The sequence below is a fragment of the Mirounga angustirostris genome, unplaced genomic scaffold (assembly GCF_029215605.1).
Source record: "Mirounga angustirostris isolate CCGP_5_RB_7025 unplaced genomic scaffold, mMirAng1.0.hap1 SCAF_4, whole genome shotgun sequence".
NCBI classification, from domain to species: Eukaryota; Metazoa; Chordata; class Mammalia; order Carnivora; family Phocidae; genus Mirounga; species Mirounga angustirostris.
Genome location: NW_026991712.1, coordinates 3436041 through 3460995, shown reverse-complemented (window position 1 = coordinate 3460995; position 24955 = coordinate 3436041). Strand labels below are relative to the sequence as shown.

Sequence of the window (24955 nt, the reverse complement as noted above, 5' to 3'; positions counted from 1 at the left end):
AATCTTAAAAAAAAAAAACAAAAAACCTGACTCCTATTCGTAAGCCAGATTCGCAACACATGACCAAGTGATAACATTTTCAACACTCTTGCATTCAAGAAGTTCCTGATTTGAGAGTTTATGATGACTATTCCCTTAAAGCAAATCCACCTGCCCTGCCAGTCTCTCTCTCGTATGAGCTCCTAGGGAAGACCGAATCCCTCACTCGGGAAAAGGCTCATCTCCATACACAGCATATTCCTAAATCTTCATATACAGCAACACAAACAGATTCAAGTGATAACCAGCAGCCCATTAAGGGGGCAAATACACACAGTCCGTATTTGTGCACCTGCCCTGACTTTCTGTGACCAGCTAGTGAAAATGTTTATATTGAGAAACAGAAATACATTTTGGGTCCTGAGAATACAATTTACTTCTATTCACAGGTGCAGGGTTTTTGAGTACATTTCTATTTAATTCTCTGAGAAATGTTTGAAGTGGTCCAACACAGTGGAGATGGAGTTTATTTTTTTTTTATTTTTTTTTTTATTTTTTAAAGATTTTTATTTATTTATTTGAGAGAGAGAGAGAATGAGAGACAGAGAGCATGAGAGGGAGGAGGGTCAGAGGGAGAAGCAGACTCCCTGCCGAGCAGGGAGCCCGATGCGGGACTCGATCCCGGGACTCCAGGATCATGACCCGAGCCGAAGGCAGTCGCTTAACCAAATGAGCCACCCAGGCGCCCTGGAGATGGAGTTTAAAGTGATTTTTATTTCCTATTAAAAATACAGCCAGCCAACATTTATCATTTGTACTTTATTTGATCTCACTTCCTAACCTTCTCTCCACTCTTTCACAAAACAATGGCAAATGTCTCCTCCCAAAACAGAAGGCTAAGTAAAAAGTACCAAATCACTCAGAGATGTGCTTGCTTTATTTTGCAAAAGAAACACTTTGTTCATCTGCTTTAAAAATTAAGACCAAGAAATTCTATTCGACAAGTGGCAACCCAGGCTGCAGCTGTTCTTTAGGGTTTGGTCCTACGTGCCACGTAGCTCCTGGGACGCCTGCCATGTGCCACCCAGGGGCCACGGGGAGAGTCAGGGGCTCTGCTCTCGTAGGCACACAGGCTGGCGTGGGATGCATTAAATCATCACTCCAATTGATTATTTTTTAAGGAGGCTCCACACCCAGTGCAGAGCCCGACGTGGGGCTCCATCTCATGACTCCGAGATCATGACCTGAGCCAAGATCAAGAGTGAGCCACCCAGGTGCCCCAACCCCAACCAATTTTTAAATACACTTGCAAATTATAGGGTGCCATAAGGAAGAACAACAGGATTAGATGAAAGAGTAAAAATAAGGGGTGCCTGGGTGGCTCAGCATCAGGTTCCGCACTAGGCATGGGACCTGCTTGGGATTCTCTCTCTCCCTCTCCCTCTGCCCCTTCCCCCGCTCACACACACACTCTTGCTCACTCTCTATCTCCCTCTAAAATAAATAAATAAAATCTTTAAAAAAAAAAAAAAGAAAGAAAGAAAGAGGAAAAATCAAGGGAGTCCGCATAGGCTGAGGGGCCACAGGGGACCTCCCTGCAGAAGTGACAGCCAGCCAAGACCCGAAGGACGGCTGGCAGCTCCACAGTGAGGAGCGAGGAAGAGCATCCCGGAAGAAGGCCTCCGACTCCGGACTCTCAGACGTTATGCATCCCAGGACACATCAGACAACTCCTGGGGTGACCTGCACAAAGCCCGGCGGCCTGCTTTCCCTCCAGAGCCAGCCTGGAGTTACATTCACAGGATACCATAAAAAGGTACCTGGAGAGCAAGTGGGACCTTGCCTCCAGTCCCCCTGAGGCACAGTAAATGGGGATTCCATTCCCTGTGCAACTGGAAACTTTCCCAATACCCTTTATCCTCTCCCTACAGAGCAACCGTGCGATTGCTTTAAAAACTCTGCCCACTTCCCAAGCACTAACCCCCCTCCACGGAACCTCCCGGGAAGGTGGCCTAAGTGAGCTCGTACCCACCTCCACAGCTCCAGCAGCTCCTCCACCAACGACACTGAGCCTACTGACTGTGAATCCCACAGGTGCCCATGGCTGGTCCAGTTCTTTCTGCCCTTAACTCCAATCACGACTAGCAGGGGCAGGAAAGGGACCAGCCAAAAGGACGCCAGCCCCCAAGCAAAGCACCACTACTTTCTGTCGTAACTGTAGTGTAAACATCCAAGGGCAGGATGGTGCTTCGTCATCTCTGAACCCCACCATCTAACTGGGAGAGGAAGTGCTCGAACAATGCACAGGTAATGGGATTCCAGCAACATCTCAGTTCCAGCAATGAGACTTTTGGTACCTTTGCTGAAGTCCTCGGGGTCCAGCGACAGACTGTAGCCAGGAAGCGTCTCCAGGAGGAGCTTGTAACAGGCCCTCCACCCTGGCTCCGAGATGCTCGGGGCCACGCACTGCATAGCGGCCACGCGCTTGAAGAACGCAGACTTTCGATGGAAGCCAATCAGCTCGTAGAGCTCAGAGAGGATGCTATACCGCTGGATTTTCTCTTCTTCAGAAAGCTGAAGCACAGACAGGAGTAAAAAAACTTTTGAGAAAGGAAACACATAAAAAATTAAAAAATAAAAAAACTTTTTCATAAAACAGACATGACGAAACCCTGAGGAAGGCCAGGCCTACCCCGTGCACTGTGATGACACTCCCAAGAAAAGCATGGAAGCAGCGTGACGTGCAAGTCCCAAAGCCTTTATGAGGCCCACCTCTTCAAGTTCGCCCTGTCCCTTGGCTAGGAAGGCCTGTCTTCTCTGGAACAAACACATTTGCTACATACCACATGACGTCTACTTTTAGCTCCTTTATAAAAGAGAAAGAACAACAGTTCCCCTAGACGCTAGGATTTGGGCAGGGACTTTCATCAAATACAAAACTGCTCAAAACAGAGAATGTATGGAACCACGTAACCAGACAACAAATTGTCAATAATCACAACACCTAATTTAGACGTAAGCCTTCATGCTTATAAACAGCTTTCCTTCATCCGTGACCTGACTGAATTCTCTCCACGACCCCATGATGTAGTAATAACAACTTGTGTTTCTTCCGTGCTAGCAACATTACCACACTTTACTTCACCATTACAATAATCCCATGAATCACCCCGGCTCATAGACAAGGAAATCTGAAGCACAGAGATGAATGAACATCTATGCAAAATCATACACCCCAGAGTGTCAGAGAGCAGTCCTGAGCTTGGGGGGGGCGGGCTCCAATTACTGAATGACCCCCCCTACACACTGTGCCACAGCTCCCTGGCAAGAAGGACCACCCCAGCCCCCCTGCTGCTCAAGGTCACACTGCTTACGGAGGTGGTTCTCCCCCTCTGGGAGCCCGGGCAATAAATGTTTCCCAGATACCTCTGTGAGCACAGACCACAACCAACCTGCGCTCCTCAATGCCCCTTCTCCACACCCATCGCCCTGGGGAGACAGATCCAGAAAACTCTTGCTAAGGCTAATGTCCAGGAGATGACTGCCTATGTTTTCATCTAGGATTTTCATGGCTTCCCGTCTCATATTTAATCCATTTTTAATTTGTGTGTATGGTATATAAGAATGTGGTTCAGTTTCATTCTTTTGCATGTAGCTAGCTATCCACTTTCCCTATACCATTTATGGATGAGATAGTCTTTTCACCATTGTATATTTTGGCCTCTTTGGTCATAGATTAATTGACCATACAATTGTGGGTTTATTTCTGGGCTCTCTATCCTGTTCCATTGATCTATTATGTCTATTTTCATGCCAGTACTATACTGTTCTGATTACTATAGCTTTGTAGGATAGTTGGAATCCAGGAGTCGTAATACCTCCAGCCTTGTTCTTTTTTCTCAAGATTGCTTTGGCTATTCAGGGTCTTTCGTGGTTCCATACAAACTTTAGGATTTTTTTGCTCTAGTTCTGATATTTTGATAGGAACTGTTTGAATCTGTACATCGCTCTGGGTAGTATGGACATTTTAACAATATTAATTCTTCCAACCCGAGCATGGAATCTCTCTCCATTTATTTGTTTTGTCTTCAATTTCAATCATCAGTGTCTTACAGTTTTCAGAGTACAGATCTTTCACCTCTCGGTTAAGTTTATTCCTAGGTATTTTATTCTTCTGATGCAATTGTAAACGGGGTTGTTTGTTTCATCTTCGTTTCTGTTATTTCATTATTAGTGTATAGATACACAAGAGATTTCTATATATTGACTTCATATCCCACAACTTCACTGAATTCAGTTATTAGTTCTAATAGTTTTTTGGTGGCATCTTTAGGGTTTTCTCTATATAGGACCATGTCATCTGCAAGTAGTGACAGCTTTACTTCTTCCTTACAAATGTGGATGCCTTTTATTTCTTTTTCTTGTCTGACTGCTGTGGCCACGACTTCTAATACTATGTGGAATGAAAGTGGTAACAGTGGACATCTTTGTCTTGTTCCTGATCTTAGAGGAAAAGCTTTCAGCTTTTCAACCACATGATATTCACTGTGGAGGTGTCACACATGGCCTTAATTATGCTGAGGTACGTTCCCTCTCTAAAGTGGAAGCATCACTTTATACTCAAATCAGTAATGTATGAGCATTACTGTTGCTCCACATGCTCACCAACATTTGATGTTATCAGTCTTTTCCATTTTAGCCATTCTGGTGGCTTTAATTTGCATTTACCTGATAACTAATGACGCTAGACATTTTTTCATATGATTACTGGCCACCTCTATCTTCCATCATAAAGCATTTGTTCAAATTTTCTGGTCATTTCTTAAATTAGATCATTTGTCTTATTACTGAGTCATAGGCGTTCTTAACATATTCTTTTTTTTTTTTTTAAAGATTTTATTTATTTATTTGACAGAGAAAGACACAGCGAGAGAGGGAACACAAACGGGGAGTGGGAGAGGGAGAAGCAGGCCTCCCGCAGAGCAGGGAGCCCGATGCGGGACTCAATCCCAGGACTCCAGGATCATGACCTGAGCCGAAGGCAGTTGCTTAACCAACTGAGCCACCCAGGCGCCCTAGGCGTTCTTAACATATTCTTAATGTCATATTTTCCCAGTCTGCTGTCCATTTATTTTCCAAAAGAAGTCTTTTGATAAGCAGAAATTGTGAAGGAGTTCAGTTTATCAATTTTACCAATTGTAAAGTAGTTCAATTTATTTTTCTTTTATGGTTAATGTTTTCTGTGCCCTTGCCTAAGGGACTTCTGTTTACCCCAAAGTCCCGAACATATTCTCCTTTTTTTTTTTTTTTTTTTTTTTTTTTATTTATTTGACAGAGAGAGACACAGCGAGAGAGGGAACACAAGCAGGGGGAGTGGGAGAGGGACAAGCAGGCTTCCCGCTGAGCAGGCAGCCCGACGTGGGGCTCGATCCCAGGACACTGGGATCATGACCTGAGCCGAAGGCAGACGCTTAACGACTGAGCCACCCAGGCGCCCCTATCTCCTACGTCTTCTTATAGAAGCTTTATGATTAGGTCTAGGATCTGTGCATATGCAAATTTCAAAGGGACACAGTCTTTGCTCTCCTTACACACAGTACCAGTTGTAGAGAGATTCCAGTGCAGTGAGATGCAGCCAGGAGCAGAGTACTGAGGAGGTCTACACAGGAGAGGCAGGAGTACTTAATGCTTTTATCACATACTTGGAAACTCTCAGACCGTCAACTGTACCCTTTGGTTTTAAATATGGAAAAAGAGGGCGCCTGGGTGGCTCAGTTGGTTAAGCGACTGCCTTCGGCTCAGGTCATGATCCTGGAGTCCTGGGATCGAGTCCCGCATCAGACTCCCTGCTCAGCAGGGAGTCTGCTTCTCCTTCTGACCCTCCCCCCTCTCATGCTCTCTCTCTATCTCATTCTCTCTCTCAAATAAATAAATAAAATCTTAAAAAATAAATAAATAAATAAATAAATAAATAAATAAATAAATAAATAAATAAATAAATAAATATGGAAAAAGATACTGGGGAAGGTAAAAATATTAGTGGTTATAGCCAGTACCCTCAATGAGGCCACCATCTAAAATAAAGATCACTAGGGGCGCCTGGGGGGCTCAGTCGTTAAGTGTCTGCCTTTGGCTCAGGTCATGATCCCAGGGTCCTGGGATCGAGCCCCGCATCGGGCTCCCTGCTCGGCGGGAAGCCTGCTTCTCCCTCTCCCACTCCCCCTGCTTGTGTTCCCTCTCTCGCTGTGTCTCTCTCTGTCAAATAAATAAATAAAATCTTAAAAAAAAAAAAAAGAATAATGGAAGGGGCGCCTGGGTGGCTCAGTCGTTAAGCATCTGCCTTCGGTTCAGGTCATGATCCCAGGGTCCTGGGATCGAGCCCCGCATCAGGCTCCCTGCTCCGCGGGAAGCCTGCTTCTCCCTCTCCCACTCCCCCTGCTTGTGTTCCCTCTCTCGCTGTGCCTCTCTCTGTCAAATAAATAAATAAATAATCTTTAAAAAAAATAAAATAAAGATCACTAGACTTGGCCTCCAGTCCATCAGAGTTCCCACTGATTCTTTCATGGACACTATTAAAGATGAAAGATTGGAATACTCTGATCAGTAATATACTCTTTCGTTCTTCTTCCATCATTTGAATATAACAAGAAACCACATGATAAACACTACATTATAAGTGGAATTGCAATCACTCCAAGCCCCAGAAAAGATTCTTAATGGAAAAATCTTGGGCACAAGTGCTTCAGAGCCCCAGGAAAACTCTTAACTGAAAAGCTCCTCATTGGCCATGGGCTCTGTGAGCCTCAGGACAAAGCCACGTTAGGTCAGCATAGACATCCACAGCACAAAATCTGGGGAATATGAGAGAGTCCCAGGCAAAATTTTAGGCCAAGTTCCTTACAAAATTTTGAAATGAAATCAAATTCCCAAACTTATTTCCAATCCACTGCTCTTTTAGGGAATATTAATCAAGACATCTTTGTTCTAATTTCTCAATAGGCTGTACAGCCACAAAGGCTGAGCCCACCAGGGCCCAGACGTTTACATGAAGCTCCAAGTGGAAAGTAACTCAAAGATTACTCAAGACAAGTAGCTTTACTCATAAGATGAACTCTGAGGAACTCGATTGTTAATTCACTATTCCTTTTCCAACTGGAAAGTAAGTTCACACCTGCTTTATTCCACTAGAAACAAAGCAGTAATATTAGCAGGAAACTCAGACTTAGGAAGAGTCTCCTGGCTATCTGGAAGGACGTAGAGACACAGGAATCAGAAAGACCCAAGTGCCAGTCCCAAATCTGGACATTACTAGCTTTGGCACTTTCCTTATTAATAAGGATAATAAAATCTAATCATGATTGTTGTAAAGACTAAATGAAATAACGTGCATGGTCAGCATAGCTTAAAGCTCCCGATGAGTGTTCAAGAAATGAGAAATACCATTGTTAATTAATGCCTTTGATGTCACCAGTGTTAACCCAAAATTAGCCAGCCAGAGATGCTCCCGAAAATGCCTCACCAGCCTTTAGCCTTCTCAAACATGGGCACTTGCAGTGACCTGAGGAACAAGGCTGTGGCGGTCACTGAGAGATGGGATGGTGATGGCACACACCAGCAACGACTGTGAAATAGCAGGGCAGAGAACTGCGGAGACCGTACATTCTCAAGTGTGGAAAACACATTCTGTTTCTACCCACATTTATTTCTAGCCGTGATTATACAGAGAGAAAATATATATTCAAAATTACACAAATTTCCATATATGTGTGTCAAAACAGTTTGGAAAGGAAAGAATGTAACTCTCTTCCCTACATCCCAAAGCAGGGTTACCAGGCTTGTACCAAGGACCTTTCTTTAAAAACCATCTGCTGAAGTAACTGGATCCATTTTTGGTTTTAATCATTCAAAGGGAAAGGATTAAAAACAAAACAAAGTTACATAAGACCTGTTCCCTCGATGGTTGACAAGGTAATGGAGGAGACAGACAAGCCGACAAGGAATCACTCTGCTGAGTTCCCAGCGCCATAGAAGATGGATGGAGGGATGGATGACGGAGGGGCAGTTGTGCCCCCACTCTTAGGCTGGTACCTAAAAGGCTCCTAGAGCAGGTGTACACACCTTGTGCTCAGCACCTTGACAAACATTAAAGAGAGATGAAACTTTAAAAACAATCAATACCCTTGGTCAGCACACACCCGAAGTGGCAGAGCAAAGCCAAAGCCTGACTTCTGCTCATCCTGGTAGCCATGGATTCATTCTTGGATGATCTTAGAAACCAAGTCCTCTGGCCTCAAGAAGTCCTGCCTACTTTTACCATCTTCAGATTTAGTGAGCAAGCAAGCTGAGCTGTGGTTTGAGGACTGCACAAACTTTGACTATGTCTTTCTTAGCATTCATTTTCTAATTCTAAAGAGTCCTGAGTTTTTTAAGTATATTCTCCATAAAATCTATTCCCCCCAATGACAACTCATGGAGCCTGAAATTAAAAGCCAATTAAATAAGACCATACACAACCCAACTGTCACCCACCCATCATCACTTTCTTCATATCCTCTCCTGCCTGACTGTATTAACACCTCCTTCCACCAAGCTCACTAAACACAGATTTGTCTCCTCAAACAGAACACGAGCTCCATAAAAGAGGAGACTACTCCATATTCACCTCTGAGTTCCTAGCATATTATAATATCAATGGATATAATTATCAACATGGCTCTTCCCTTTAAAAAATCTTTTTGGGGGCGCCTGGGTGGCTCAGTTGTTAAGCGTCTGCCTTTGGCTCAGGTCATGATCCCAGGTTCCTGGGATCAAGCCCCACATCGGGCTTCCTGCTAAGCGGGGACTCTGCTTGTCCCTCTCCCACTCCCCCTGCTTGTGTCCCCTCTCTCGCTGTGTCTCTCTGTCAAATAAATAAATAAAATCTTTTTTAAAATTTTTAAAAAATAAAAAATCTTTTTGGATATTTAAATGAGACCTTGGGAGAAAGGCAATGTTGGTATGTTCAGGATCCAACATCGTAATTCAAAACCCTCTGAGGACCTTTTTGTACTGACTGTTCATTGATTCATTCAAAACACAATTTCTCATTCCAGGAGGATTTATATATTTCTGCCAGGAGTTTGTGGTCACTCTCATGCCAGGAACTTTAAATTAAATCCTCAGTTTGGGTTGCTTTTTTCCTTCCAACAAGATTCAGAATTTCCCTATTTTCTTGCTTTGAGTAGTGGGATTTTTTTTTTTTTCCAGTTCACCCTTCCATTAAATATGGCTTGGGGGCGGTCTCGGCTTTACACATGGGTCTGCCATCCAATTCCCAGTGGGGGCAGGCCAAAGGTTTATCGCCTGTCCCTCCTATATGGGCTGCTGGAACTGTGTTCCCAGAGCTAGGTGGCATTCGCTGGCTTCTGAGGCTCACTTAACTTCCAGGATTTGTGCTTTCTAGTTGTTTTGGCCCCTGAGGATTTCCTCTTACTTTCCTGCTATACATTTTGAAAAACTGGGGAAAAAAGTTTTATTTCTTAATCAGCATTTTTTTAAAGATTTTATTTGTTTACTTGAGAGAGAGCAGGAGCAAGAGCGAGTAGGGGGAGCAGAGGGAGAGGGAGAAGCAGGCTCCCCGCCGAGCAGGGAGCCCGACGCGGGGCTCGATCCCAGAACCCCGGGATCGTGACCTGAGCCGAAGGCAGACGCTTAATGACTGAGCCACCCAGGTGCCCCTTAATCAGCATTTTTAAGGAACACATGCAAAGAGGGTTTTTGAGAGCTGCTAGACCATGATATTGCCAAAACAGAAAATACACTAGTTACCTTCTGAACTTACACATTGATTTTTTCTACTAACAGACATTTTTCAATTAAAACAATAATTAAGAGCCCAAATAGGATAGAGGCTTAGAGAGGCATACAAAATAAACAAAGGGGCAAAGCCAAAAAATGAGAAAACCATCTACAAGGTTAATAAAATACATAGACTACAGATGAAATCAGCAATTCTTAGAAATACCTGATCTGAACATGACAATGAGATAAGACGTCTTTCTTTTCAGGAAACAACCAACATAAAATAGAATCAATTAAAGCAAAAACTGGAATTGTAAGTTAGGCAAATTACAGAAGGCTACCAACAACATGGGCCTCCTTCCTGGGAAAAAAGGCAGATTTGCTGGCTCTGAATTGTGTAACCTGAGTCCAGGCAAGGGCTGTACAAAGTGAGTGCTCAGTAAGTATCTAGTTAGTGAAATAAATGATAAAGAAATATGGGGGCGCCTGGGTGGCTCAGTCGGTTGAGCATCTGACTCTTGGCTTCAGCTCAGGTCGTGATCTCAGGGTCGTGGGATCGAGCCCTGTGTTGGGCTCCCCACTCAGCACGGAGTCCGCTTGAGACTCTCTCCCTCTGTCCCCCCCCCCAGCTCATGCATGCTCTCGCTCTCTCTCTCTCCCTTTCTCTTAAATAAATAAAATCTTTTAAAAAAAGAACGATGGGGCGCCTGGGTGGCTCAGTTGGTTAAGCGACTGCCTTTGGCTCAGGTCATGATCCCGGAGTCCTGGGATCGAGTCCCGCATCGGACTCCCCCTTCTCTGTGGGGAGCCTGCTTCTCTCTCTGCCTCTGCCTGCCACTCTCCCTGCTTGTGCTCATTCTCTCTCTCTCTGTCAAATAAATAAATAAAATCTTTAATAAATAAATAAATAAATAAATAAAATAAAATAAAATAAAGAACGATGAGTTTCAATGACAGAAATGCTAATACTGTCCGCCTGTGTTATAAAGTATGTCTTCACTTTCAGGGATCAATGTTGCGGGGTCCTCAGAGTCAAGGATTTTATGAAAATGCTCAGCTCGGGGACAGACCTCCTCGGTGAATCCCACTCACCGGTGACACTTGACTGAGATGCTCCGAAGGCACGTCAACCTCCACCTGCGCACAACCTCCCTGAGAGCTGCTCAGGAACACTTAACGCTGAGCCGGGAACCGTGCTGCACACTGCAGACCTGTTATTTCACTGAAACTTCACAACAATCCCGGGAAGTCGGGGCATTAGCAGTCCAACTGATTAGAGAAGTTCTGTTTCCTTAAGTGAGCCGTGCGAGTCACACAGCTACTAAGTGGTAGAGCTAGGATGAAGACCCACTTGACTGCCAAACCTCAAAGCCGCCTCCTCTACGCCATCCCGTCACCTCCTGCCCAACCTTCCACAGGCTGCCAGAAGACTGATCCTTTATAGCACTGTATGCCCTTGCTTAAAATCCCCAGTGGCTGGACACCGCTCTTAGGATAAAGCCTAAGGGAGACTGCACACAGCCTACAAAGCCCGTACAGTCCGTTTCCTGCTACCTCCCCGGCGCGCCTCACGCACGCCTGCCTGCCGGGCCCCGTGTGCCTCAGCCTCTAAGCAGCCATGCTCCCTCCCACCATGGGGCTTGCCACTTGCTATTCCCTTGGACTAGAATTTGAATTTTGTATAACCCTGGGCTCCCATGCAGGAGTACTCTACCCTATAAATCTCAAACAGCGGACTCCACTGCCACCCTCTTCGACACGGATCCAACACCGACTCTCAGAAAAATGCTTTCATAGGATGAACCTCAATCTTGTTCTTTAGGACTTCCCTTCACTGAACCTTCATCAGTGCTTGTGGCTCTGTTTCAACAGATGACTGGCAAAGTATTTAGTAAGCTCACCGTAGGAGTCGTGACGAGCAAGCTAGACCATATCAAGAGTTGGCTCTGGTCACAACTGCAGCAACACCACCCTGGGGGACAGTTCCCTCATTCTCATGAGCGCTGCTCCATCACTTACAGCTGTAGGTATTTAATAAACACAAGTGCTAATTAGCCAAGCTCCCTAAACATGATCCTCTTCAAAGAGTTATACAAATAAGGCTTCGAGTACAGCACTCTTACTAGAAATTTATTTTGAAACTGATAGCCCTAGCTACTCTACACATCTGACTTAAAGCATCTGACTAAATACACCCAAAGGGATTTTTTTAAAGAAATTAAGATGAATCCATCCTGAATAAGATCCCAGTATCATCCACACTGTGCCCCACCCCAGGGTCTGATTTCTCACTTTCACATATGTGTTCAGGTAGCATAACCTGAATCTGGGTGTCTCGTTTATAAAATGGGAAGAGAGAGACTGTTGTGAATAGATTCATTTAACAAATATAGATATGGCACCTACTATGAATAAAATCTTAGGAATACACAGATAAATGACACATAGTCCTGCCCTCAGGAAACAAAGCCTTTTCGTTTACAATAGCATTAAAAAGAATGAAATAATGAGATAAATTTAACAAGAATGTATAAGACTTATACACTGAAAACAATAAGAGATCAATGAAAGAAATTGTAAAAGACCTAAATATATGGAAGACACCTCAGGTTCATGGGATAGAAGATAATATTAAGACACCAAAACTCCCCAAACTGACCTACAAATTCATCTCAATCCCTATCAAAATCCCAGCTGGCTTCCTTAGAGAAATTGACACACAGATCCCAAAATTCACACAGAAGTTCAAGGGACCCAGAAGAGCCAACACAATCTTGAAAAAGAAGAGCAAAATTTGAGGACTCACACTTCCCAACTTCAAAACTTACTACAAAGCTACCATAATCTGATCAGTACGGTACTGGCGTAAGTATGGATATAAATCAATGGAACAGAATTAAAAATCAAACCTTACATGTACAGCCAATTAATTTTCCACAAGGATGCCAGACCACTCAGTGGGAGAAGAATGCCTGCACAACACAGTGCTGGGACAAATGGGTCTCTGCCTTCGACAGAATGAACTTGAACCCAACTGCATATGATAGAAATTAACTCAAAATGGATCAAACACCTAAAGGTACAAACTAAACCTATAAACTTCCTACAAGAAAACAGTAAATCTTCGTGACATTGGATTAGGCTATGGTTTCCAAGATGCAATACTAAGAACATGAGTGATAAAAGAAACAATAGATAAACTGACTGCATTAAAATTAAAAACTTCTGTGCTGCAAAGGACATCATCAAGAAAGTGAAATGACCACCCCCAGAAAGGGAGAACATTTTTGCAAAGCGTGTATCTGATAAGAGACGAGTATCCAGGATATATAGCAAACTCTTAACAACGGAACAATAAAAAGAAAACAAAACCCAATTTAAAAACTGGCAAAGAATTTGCATGCATATACAAATGGCCAATAAGCACATCATCAGCCATCAGGGAAATGAAAACTTAAACCAAAATGAGACATTTCACAGCCAGCAGGATGGTTACAACGAAAAGATGGACAATAGCGGGCATCCGTGCAGGGGTGAAGACGTGGGACCTCTCACGCACAGCCGTACACAGGAGAGGGGTTTTGTGGGAAGCAGGCAGCTGCTCTGCCAAACAGGCTGGTGGTTCTGCAGACGGTCAGACACAGAGCCACGGGATGACCCAGCAACGCCACTCCTAGGTACACATGCCCAACAGAACTGGAAACGTTAGGTCCTCACAAAAACTTGCACATCACTGTTCACAGCAACTTTATTCAGAAACAGCCGGAGGTGAAAATGACCCAATTTCCGTCAACCGATGATAGAATAAACAAAGTGTGGCATATCCACGGCTGTTAACCAGCCGTGAAAAAGGAGGAAGTACTGATTCCTGCCACCACATGGAGGAACCTTGCAAACGTTATGGTCAGTGAGTCAGCCAGACCCAAAAAGACAAATACTGTCCTTTTAGGTGAAAAGTACACACGTGTTCATTGTACTACTCTCGTGACTCTTCTGAAGACTTGAAATCTTTCAAAATAAAGTGTAAAGTCCTCACAGGAGGGCTTTAAGGATGAGATGCGGACACGCACATAGTGCTCCTGGTACAAGGCCTCGCAGGCCCGCACGCGGTCCTGAGCACCGCACTCCCCACAGCGGTCTCCTCACGGCCACCAGACACACATTGGGGAGGACCTGCTCTCCAACAAGCGTGCTTGGCCGGGGGACTACAGACACCCCACGGCCCCGGCTCTGGACTCCGTGTGCATTACCAAACTGGTTATTTAAAATGTATCACTTTAATATTCAGTTCCATTTTTAAGTAACTACTAGAGTAAGCAGCTTAGAATTTCAAAAGGCAGTAAGTATCTGTGATTCTGTTTATGCATTTATTTACATTCAGCCTCATTCTAAAAAAAAAAAAATCTAAATCAACTTTTAAACGCAATTTAGCAACAATAGCAACAAAAAGATAAAAATGAGGGTGGGGAGAAACTGAGGATGGAACAAACGGATGGAAATCAGGAAAATGCGGGCAGCGAAGGAGGTGTACTTCCGTAAGGGCGACCGCAGCCTCCGAGAGCTGAGGCAGGAGGAACAGACCACGAGCCCCCGTGCCCCCGGCAGGAAGACCTGCAGCAGCACTGGCAGCTCGCCCCCAAGCAGCGAGTCCCGAACCGGCCTTCCCATCCCTGAGCGCCTGGGCTAACCGCATGGCTCCCGCGGGCTGCGTGGGCCGCGTGGGCCGCCTGCTCCCAGCCCTCCCCTCTCCCGTCAGCGCGCTGGGCTCCAAGGCCAGGACTGGGCCAGGCGCTGGGGCTTCCGGCAGCACCTCAGCTGGAGCACCTCAGCTGGAGCACGGCTGGCGGCCCAGGCCCGCCCCCGTCTGCTCCCTACAGCTCTGACTTCTCTCCTGCAGATATCCTTCTAGGCCTGCTCCCCACTAAACCCCTCTCCTAAGTACCAGAACGCCACGCCGTATCTTGTTCAACCAGACATTTCTCCGTCCCCCTCCTTTCCCTTCTCAGTAAGGAACTCGACCTCCCTCCCTCCCCACGCAACTGTTTCTTTCTTTGTGAGAACTATGAACTCCCCTCACGCCGTCCTGAAAGCCGGGTGCCCTGCTGTGGGGACTGACACGTCTGAGTCTTACCTAGGCTGTATCTTCACACTTCTCCCCTCTGTTGTAAAAAGCCTTTCCTGAATCTCCCCATCCCTCTGATTTTGAGCTTAATTTGACATAAAGTTCCGAGGTTACTATTATCATGTGCATATCTACCAGCTTTTGCTGGGTTTCCTTAGCAACGACTTCATTAAGGAACTGCAGCAAGAAGTTTAAAGAGGCTATTCTTATATCTGAACAGAGTAGCCTGCAAAAAATTTCAATGGTTCTGAAGAGAAAATTAACCAGAGACAAAGAGGTCACAGATTCTAGTCAAGAGAATCATGAGCCAAAATGTTCTTAAATGGCCCAGAATCATTCCTGAACGTCAAGGTGTACAGCAGGCCTCAGTGCGGGATGAACACAGACCAGTCCTACATGATGCTCTTGCATCTGCTGGGGTATGGGGCTTTGTCCCAAGTTTTTCAAACAGTTTCTTACTACCACTTTCTCTTACTGTCACCTATCATTTCCTGTAAAAATAGTTTATTTTATAAAAGATTACAATACTTCAAAAATAAATTCAGAATGGGTGAAAGACTTAAATGTGAGGCAGGAAACCCCCAAAATCCTAGAGGAGAACACAGGCAGCAACCTCTTTGACCTCAGCCGCAGCAACTTCTTGCTAGACCTGTCACCAGAGGCAAGGGAAACAAAAGCAAAAATGAACTATTGGGACTTCGTCAGGATAAAAACGTTCTGCACAGCAAAGAAAATAGTTGACAAAACTAAATGGTAACCTTCAGAATGGGAGAAGATATTTGCAAATGTCTTATCAGATAAAGTGCTGGTATCCAAATTTTATAAAGAACTTCTCAAACTCAGCACCCAAAAAACAAAAAATCTGTGGGAAGCCTGCTTCTCCCTCTCCCACTCCCCCTGCTTGTGTTCCCTCTCTTGCTGTGTCTCTGTCAAATAAATGAATAAAATCTTTTAAAAAAAAGTTTAAATAAAAAAATAAGAAATAAAAGATGTGCATTTGTGCCCGCACTGTAAGAACAGCATCCCAGGAACAAAACCTTCCACATGCACCTGCAACAGCCCTAGCTCACGGCCCCCGGGGGTGTTGGGGCCTCGAGTCCTCCTGCGCTCCCCCCACGCAGTCCCATGGCTTCAGGCCTTCTCGGTGCCCCCCAGCCCCAACTGTGACACTTGCAGAGCTGCCGCAGGGCAGAAACCATGTCAGAAACCATGATTCTGGGCCATTTCACATTCCGGGACATTACGAGAGGGGCGGAGTGATCTTGCTGAAGGCTCCACAGCTAATTAGGGGCAAAGACAGGGCGTGAGCCCAAGCCCGTCTGACTGCCCTCCAGGCCTGCAGGACCCCGCAGCGTGAACTCCCAGGAGGACCCCACACACACACCTGATGAGCCCAGGGTCTCCCCACTCACAAGGTCTGGCCCCAGCCTGCCTACGAAGTGGCTTCCCCTCAGGAGCAAACCACTCAGGCCACCGAGTGACCGCCACTCCACATTCCAAGTCTCTGTGGTGCTGTTTCCCTTACACTAAATGTCCCAAACGCTGCAGGATTTTTCTTTGTGGTTTATTTGTTTGTACTGGGCTTATTGGCTTTCCTCTGTTTTTGTCTCTCCCTTCGGTGTCTTACTCGCTCCAGCAGCCTCCCTGCCCGTCTGAGCTGTGGAATCATTGTGAAGAGGGGCCTGAGGGACAACGAGGTGCTTCCCAGGAGAGAGAAGGAGGCACAGAGCGGCCACATCACCTGCCCAAGGGAGTAAAGCCAGAGCCCCTGTGCTTAAGTGTATGCTAAAATATTTATCATTTTATAGATTATGGCTATAACATAGGAGGTATCAAAAAAAGTAGGAGAAGGACACACACCAACCCAAAGACGTTCATTAGCTCCAATTTTGTTTCTATTTATTCCTATTTTGAAAACTAAGAACCTCTAGTCAATATGGCAAAGTATTAATGTATTAAATCTGGATGTAGAAGCCTGAGTGTCTTCTTATTCATATGTTTTGTGTTCACAATATAAAATGACTCTAGTCTCTCTCCCCTCTCCCAGCCACTACCCTTCCTCTTGCCTGAGCCCCGGGCCCACATATCCAACAGGCCTTTCACTACAGCCACCACTGAACCTATCACCTCTCCCCCAAGCGTCCTCCGCAGCTTTCCCTCGGAGCATAGGACGAGCAGCACCGAGCCAGAGCCTGGCGGCGGTCCAGCCAACCCTCCCCCGCAGTCCCCCGTCGTTCCCTTTGTACCACCCACACGTGTGTACCGTCCGCTCCCTCTCTCCCTTCGGCAGTCCCACACTCAGGTGGAAGCATCCGTCCTGCCCACCCGACCCCCACATCACTCCTCCCTACTCGAGACAAATGGGATCGTATCATTCCCGTGCTTAGAAGGCCTTTCCTCTAAAACCTACTGTGCTTAGAATAAACTGCAAACCCTTCCCCTGGCCAACAAGACCTCCAGCTCTGACTCGGGCCCCCTCTCTCACGCTCCTGCTCCAGGCTGTCTCCGCATGGTCCGGCTCCTTCCAGGGAGTGTGCTCTGATTTCAGACTCGCTCCTGCTGAGCCATCTTCCCGGAACGCTTGGGTCCCACCTCCTCCTCTCCTGGCTATCTCCTATCCATCCTTCCCATCCCAGCTTGAACCTCACTGCCTCAGACAGCCCCAGACCCCACACCCTCCACCACCACCGAACTAGCTTCAATCCATTTGCCACTTGCTCCCCATCCCCCTTTTCTCATGCACCCCACCACCGAAGGTCTATCTTTACCACAAAACTGTCAGCTCGCGGAAGGCAGAACCTGCCTTCTCCACCCCTCCCTTCCCCCGCCAGCACAGCCTGTGCTCGGCAAACAGCTTTGCTGTTACAGTCGCCTGTGTTCCGCCCCCAGCCATGGACCCTCAAGCAAGCTGCTGAACTTTTGAGACTTGGTTGCCCCGTCCATAAAAATCAAGTTACAGTAATTAGCTAAACGTCTCAAAGCTTTCTAGACCAGCAGCTTCGTGATTTTGCATTAGCAACCTACAACTAAGAGTTCTAATGATTTTGCGTTAGTAAAATCCTATCCAGATGCAGACTGAGTAGCATTTGTTGAGTGCTTACTGTGCAACATGAGCTGTAAAACAGACTTCACGTTCCAGAAACCCAACGACCCACCCAGGGTGACAAATGGCAGTCACGTCCCAAGTGACAAGAGTGAGGCAAGAGGCGTAGAGCTGGCAAGAGGCAAAGTGGTTTCTCCAATCAAGGAACAATTTTAAGGACAGAAAATGAGGGATTTTGAAAGTAAAGTATCATAATGTGAAGAAGTAGAACAAGGAGTGACATTAATTAGGACATCAAGTTCTGGCCACAGGGCGGGCACCTGCCGCACTGAATCCTAGCGCAGCAGAGTCCGATGGGTTCGTGACAACAAGCTCCAAAGAGCTGCACGAACTCTTCCGCGAGCAGGAGGATGCACACCCACCTGTCGAAGATTAATGTAAACGGCATTCTGGAGAAACTCTGAGGCTTCCATGCTCCGCTTCTGAATGGCGAGGACACGCACAGCCTTGACACACGCTTCTAACTCAATCACTCCGGCGTTCTTGTACTGTACAGTAGAAAGGAGGAGCCTCGTCAAAAAGAAGAGTAAAGATTCTCTGTCGCATCATGAAAGCCATACTATGGGGACTCCGGGACCCCGCAGGGCACTTCCCCAAGCTCAGGGACCTGACAGCACACCCCACGATGGGGACAGGGGGGATGGAGGTTTGTGTTTGAGAAAGTCCATCTGTTATGGGTCAGAAGAAGTTGGTGGATTGAGCCTACAAATGCACAAGAGCTGGATATTTTACAAAACTCCAAATATTGTCAAAGGATACCTGCCTCCATTTCCACTTAGCATCTCCTGTACTCTGCAACGCCGTTATGCTCTCTCACACCTGCTGAAGTGGTAAATCCATTTGACTTTGTAGCAAACGTTCTAGCTCCCTGTATCCTTGTGTGCCCTGCACTTAAGTGTCCATGCCTTTCTGGTTTTCTCTCCAAGTGACTTAGTCCTGCTTCTCAGCTCCGAGATGGAGGACAAACGAAGACAGAGGAGACAGAAAAGTCACCCCGGCCTTCACCCCGCACTCGATAGTGATATTGGCTGAGTGCTCTCAAGCCTCACCGCCAGTGCTCACAGCTCTGCCCAAGGTAGCTTCCAGCGGGAGAGCTGCCACGTGTGTGGCACGGAGCCTAGAGCCTGGAGCAGGCTACGGAGCACCCCGTGCCCAGGCCCTGCGCCCTCTCTCCAGCGCCCGTCCCCTGCCCGATGCTACACTGCAAAACTCTGCATGCTCACTGTTCTTCTGCCTGTTTTCTTTTCCGTTCCTAACCTGTTTTATCTTTTTTCCTAAGTATCCTGAGCTGGAGTGATTTTCAGTTGAAGTATCTGAAAAAACTTGCATGTACAGAGGTGAGTCCCTGTACATGAGTGCCCGAGGGTAGGGAGGTTCCCTCACCAATACTCTTCACGGGCATCAAACACTGGGAGTCACCACATTCCATCAGCCAGTGTGTGCTGAGAGCCCTGAAGGGCTGGCAGGCCTACCTGCCCGTTTCCCAATCATGAAGAAGCAAAGGTAGAATCGCTCATGCTTCTTACTAAAGTTCTCTCTATAAGGCAGACAAAGAAATCGTTGTGCTGGGAAGGGTAGGCCTACGTGTTCCCCTCTTTTTAAATATGTGACATGTCCATAATTTGTGATATATACAACAATTATCAGACACACTTATGAAAAGAAACTATACCTCCCTAACTACCAACTCTGAAGTCAGAGATCTACCAAGTTTTATAGACCATTTATCAACAACAACAAACATAAGGACTTTATTCCACTGAAATTAAATAACTTCTTTTCCTTCAAAACCCTTAAAACCTCCACGTAGGTGAGAATAAAAGTCAACTCCATTTTTTCACATATTTTACGTTGTATTTACATATTTTTAATTATATTACAAAGAGATTTGAACTGCGATCATAAAAAAATTGTTCATACATTAGTAGAAAGGTATCCACAATCAGCGGGGATTAGGAAAAGAAAGGACAGTTACTAACGACCTACATACCTAGTCTCCCACAAGCACTTTCCTGGAACCCAAGCACAGGGACCAAGCACCGTTCTCACTACTGGGTCCTTAGTAATCACCAGCACAGGTCTCCGCACAGAACCATACAACCAATATTTCAGGAATAAATGAGGGAATTAGCTCATTCAATTCTAAAACAAAAACCCTAAAACAAATATTACCCTTAATTTATGTCCCAAAATGAGACTAAAAAAGGTAAAGTTTCTCGCCCAAGGTTACAAAGCTAGTAACTGGTGGAGGCAGGATTTGAACTCAGGTCTGTCCGACTCCAAAACTAAGGTGGAAATATTCCATTAGGGACGAGGTGACCTTCACTGGAGAGGCCACATGAACATAGCTAAAGGCAGATGAACATTGAGACCTCTGCCCAGACACTGTAACTCAAGCAAGGAGGGTCCTCTGCCTCTCAATCCAGCTGTCTTTTCATCTGCGTATACAAGAAGACAGAAGACCTAGCTTCCGGTCCAAATACTGCCACTGTGTGACTTTGATAGAGTCACTTAACCTCTCGGGGCTTTAGTATCTCAGCTATGGAAAGGTATGGGGCCATATGTTCTCTACGGTTCCTTCCAACACCATTATCTCGGCAGAAGGTCTATGTCTCCAGTCATCTCTTCTAATATGAGAGAATTTCCTTGGCCACAAATCAGAAATCCAATAAAAAATCATTCATGAAGCCACCAAGAGTCTGCTTAAGAGATTTTGCAATCACTCGCAATGAATGAAAACCAAAGGCGGTGCTTCTCCCTCGGTAAGTGGGAGGTAGCCTGATGAGAGAGAGGGAGAGAGAGAGAGAGAGAGTGTGTGTGTGTATGAATCAAATACACTCAGATCTGGGAAGTGCACAAATATTCCTGGACTATTGTCACTTCATGGTGGTGGAGGATGTAAAAGAGGAAAGAAAAGGAGCAAAGAGATAAATGAAGCAAACGAATAAAAATACAGCCAGAGAGGGGTGCCTGGGTGGCTCAGTCGTTAAGCGTCTGCCTTCGGCTCAGGTCATGAACCCGGGTTCCTGGGATCCAGCCCCCCATCAGGCTCCCTGCTCAGCAGGAAGCCTGCTTCTCCCTCTCCCACTCCCCCTGCTTGTGTTCCCTCTCTCGTTGTGTATCTCTCTGTCAAATAAATAAATAAAATCTAAAAAAAAAAAAATACAGCCAGAGAGACAGGCAAGACATCCATTTGCTGTACTTGCGTCACGTACACAATACGAGGAACTGGTTTCTCCCAGACGTTTTGTTGAACACATACTCAACCAGGGAAGGAGAGACAGTGACCAATTCTTTATTGAGCAATACGAATGAGCCTGCCACTGGAGTAGGCATTAATATATACAAATTAAAAGCTCGGTGCAGCGGGCCTGCATGTCACCATTCGAGAGAAAAGAAACCTGGGCTGAAAGAGAGCACACAGCTGGACTGAAGTCAGACAGCCTGAGACACGGGAGGAGAGACTCAAACCCAGCTCAGTCTGCTCTTTCCACTCTCAGACTGGAAAACTCATCACCCACGGCCACCTGACGCCCCTGCTGCGCCCGTGGCAGACAAGTCTCGAGTCCTGGCGGACACGGAGCTACAGACAGCAAGTAACTCTCAGTGAGCCCTGGCTGGTGAGGTGGCACCCACCTGCCACGCCCATCGGGCTGTGCCACTGAGGCAGGAGAGCCTGGTTCCTGTGCACGTCCAGAGCCTCCTTCCCTGCCCTAACCCGGGGTCCTTCTGCTCCTCCAGTCCAAAGGAAGCCACTAAACTGCTAGAAGCCACATGACTTCTCTCCACCTGTCTGCCCACTGACAGAACTTAGCTATGGTCACTGTGATAATCTTAGAAACAACTGAAAACACAGAAAAGAAAGGATTCTGGAAAAAGTACTTAATACTTATCATTTTTAACTAACCAGTTACAAAATGAATATTAAAACTTCAATCTGCCTTTCTACGTATCAGCTATTAGCCGTTCAAAAATATAATGGCAAAAAATCTCATCTACAAAATTAGCAAAAACACATACAATAACTAGAAATAAACTTAAAAACAACACTTACGTTCTTGATGAAGACAACTGCAAGTGTACTGCAGGACTTAAAATAAGATGTGTAAATGCAGAGATGTTAACATATTCTATAGAGAAAAGTAATTTTGTAAAGATATAAGTTCGCCTAAAAATAATTCAAAACTTATTGCAAGCCCCATGAAAATTTCAATCTGTTTTTTTTTTTTTTCTGTAACTTGAACAAAATATTCCAGAATTCTTTAGGAATAATAAAGTCAAATTACTAGCCAAGAAAATCTGGGATCAGAGGAAGGAATTTTAAAGAAAAGAAGACATACTATCATATATTAAATAAACTACAGGAAATAAAATATCATGATGCTAGACTAAGAAAAGAAATTCATAGAAAGGAATAAAAAGGTCAGAATTAGACTCCAAAATATGGATAAGTAGGATTTCAAATCAGAGAGAAAAGGTATGCATTCAATAAGTCATGGTAGAACAATCAGATAGTAACCTGGAAAAAATAAATAATATCGCTGTGTCATAATGTACACAAAATAAGCTATAGGTAAGAAGCTAAATGTTTTAAAACTGCTAACAATGGGGGCACCTGGGTGGCTCAGTCGATGAAGCGTCAGACACTTCCTTTCGGCTCAAGTCACAGTCTTAGGGTCAAGCAAACAGGCTCAACATCAGGCTCCGCACTCAGCACAGAGTCTGTTTGGGATTCTCTCCCTGCCCCTGCTCATGGGCACTTGGGCACATGCTCTCTCTCTCTCATTAATGAATTAATTATTTAAAAAATAAATAGGGTGCCTGGGTGGCTCAGTCGTTAAGCGTCTGCCTTCGACTTAGGTCATGATCCCGGAGTCCCGGGATCGAGTCCTACATCGGGCTCCCTGCTCAGCGGGAAGCCTGCTTCTCCCTCTCCCACTCACCCTGCTTGTGTTCCTGCTCTCACTATCTCTCTCTCTGTCAAATAAATAAAATATCTAATAAATAAATAAATAAATAAATAAATAAATAAATAAATAAATAAAACACAGGGATGCCTGGGTGGCTCAGTCGGTTAGGCGTCTGCCTTCGGCTCAGGTCATGGTCCCAGGGTCCTGGGATCAAGCCCTGCATCAGGCTCCTTGCTCAGTGGGAAGCCTGCTTCTCCCTCTCTGCTCTCTCTCTCTCTGCTCTCTCTCCCTCTCTCTCTCTCAAATAAATAAAATCTTTTTTAAATAAATAAATAAATAAATAAATAAAATGCTAACAACAGCTAATACAATATTTTCCAGGTACTTCACTCTGCAGTGATCCTCACTGTATCCCTTTGAGAAAGGTACTATCATCATCCTTATTTCAGAGATTTAAAAAAACTGAGGAAAGGAGTTTTATTCTATTGTCAAGGCATTTCTAAGCATAATACTGAAGGTAAAACCCATAAGGAAAAGATTTACTATATTAAAAACATGTTTTGACCACAAACAAAAAGAAAACCTCATGAGCAAAATTAAAGGCAAGCAACATTAGGAAACAGATTTGTAATAGACACTGATGAAAGGTAAGAACCTGATATCCATAATATACAAAGAACTATAAAAAAGCAACAAGAGGGCGCCTGGGTGGCCGACTGCCTTCGGCTCAGGTCATGATCCTGGAGTCCCGGGATTGAGTCCCGCATCGGGCTCCCTGCTCGGCAGGGAGTCTGCTTCTCCCTCTGACCCTCCTCCCTCTCATGCTCTCGTCTCTCATTCGCTCTCTCTCAAATAAATAAATAAAATCTTTAAAAATAAATAAATAAATAAAAATAAAATAAATAAATAAAAAAGCAACAAGAAAAACACCCCACCTTAAATGTATGCAAAGGACACAAATGGGTAATTCATGTAAGCAATGTAAATGGTAACAAGTGAAAAATGCTCAGCATCTCACTGGTAATCAAATGCAAAGAGAAACAATGAAAAGTTACTTTGCCCATTATAGTGGCAAATATCCTAATAGCTAGTGTTTGTAAGACAGCAGACTGTTAACCTTCTTGCAGGACAATATGGCAATGTATAAGTGAACTCTAAAAATACCATGTTTGCTCTGACTCAAGTCCACTTCTAGGGACTGTCCCCTTAAAAAAAAAAAGATCAGGGATGCCTGGATGGCTCAGTCGTTAGGCATCTGCCTTCAGCTCAGGTCATGATCCCAGGTTCCTGGGATCGAGCCCTGCATCGGGCTTCTTGCTCGGCGGGGAGCCTGCTTCTCCCTCTGTCTCTGCTGCTCCCTCTGCTTGTGCTCTCTCCCTCTCTGTCAAATAAATAAAATCTTAAAAAAAAAAAACCAGTCCAAAAAGATTTCTCTATTGGGGCATTTATAAGATCTCTGTTTACCATTGTGGGAAGGAAAACTGAAATGACATAATATCCAGTAATGGAGAACTGGTTAAATAAATAATTCTACCCCTTTTCCCCTTTTCATTCCCTGTTGGGGAAGGAATTGAGGAGTAACTTGAAAGCAATTTATGATAAATGTAAACATCATGTTCAGTGATTAAATTCCCAGAGATCTTAACTAAAGGAATAATCAGACAAGAACACGAGAATAGGGGTGCCTGGGTGGCTCAGTCAGTTAAGCGGCTGCCTTCGGCTCAGGTCACAATCCCAGAGTCCTGGGATCGAGCCCGGCATCGGGCTCCCTGCTCAGCGGAGAGCCTGCTTCTCCCTCTCCCTCTGCCTGCCGCGCTCCCTGCTTGTGCTATCTCTCTCTGTGTCAAATAAATAAAATCTTAAAAAAAAAAAAAAAAAAAGGACACAAGAATAGGGGCACCTGGGTGGCTCAGTCGGTTGAGGATCTAACTCTGGGTTTTAGCTCAGGTCATGATCTCAGGGTCCTGAGATCGAGCTCCGTGTCGGGCTCCGTGCTCAGCGCAGAGTCCGCTTGAGGATTCTCTCTCTCCCTCTGCCCCTGCCCCCTCTCTCTCTCTCTCT

General features: G+C 45.3%; 1 protein-coding gene across 4 annotated transcripts in view; it reads right to left on the bottom strand.

Annotated features, from left to right (window-relative positions):
- Positions 1–24955, bottom strand: part of TRAPPC9 (trafficking protein particle complex subunit 9) — a 550504-nt gene that overhangs the window by 484588 nt on the left and 40961 nt on the right. For all 4 annotated transcript variants that reach the window (XM_054512434.2, XM_064587832.1, XM_064587833.1 and 1 more), the window contains 2 exons: positions 18347–18472; positions 2337–2553 (listed from right to left, as the gene is read on the bottom strand). In XM_054512434.2, the coding sequence (XP_054368409.1) occupies positions 2337–2553; positions 18347–18472 (343 nt within the window). The remainder of the gene's footprint in view (positions 1–2336; positions 2554–18346; positions 18473–24955) is intronic.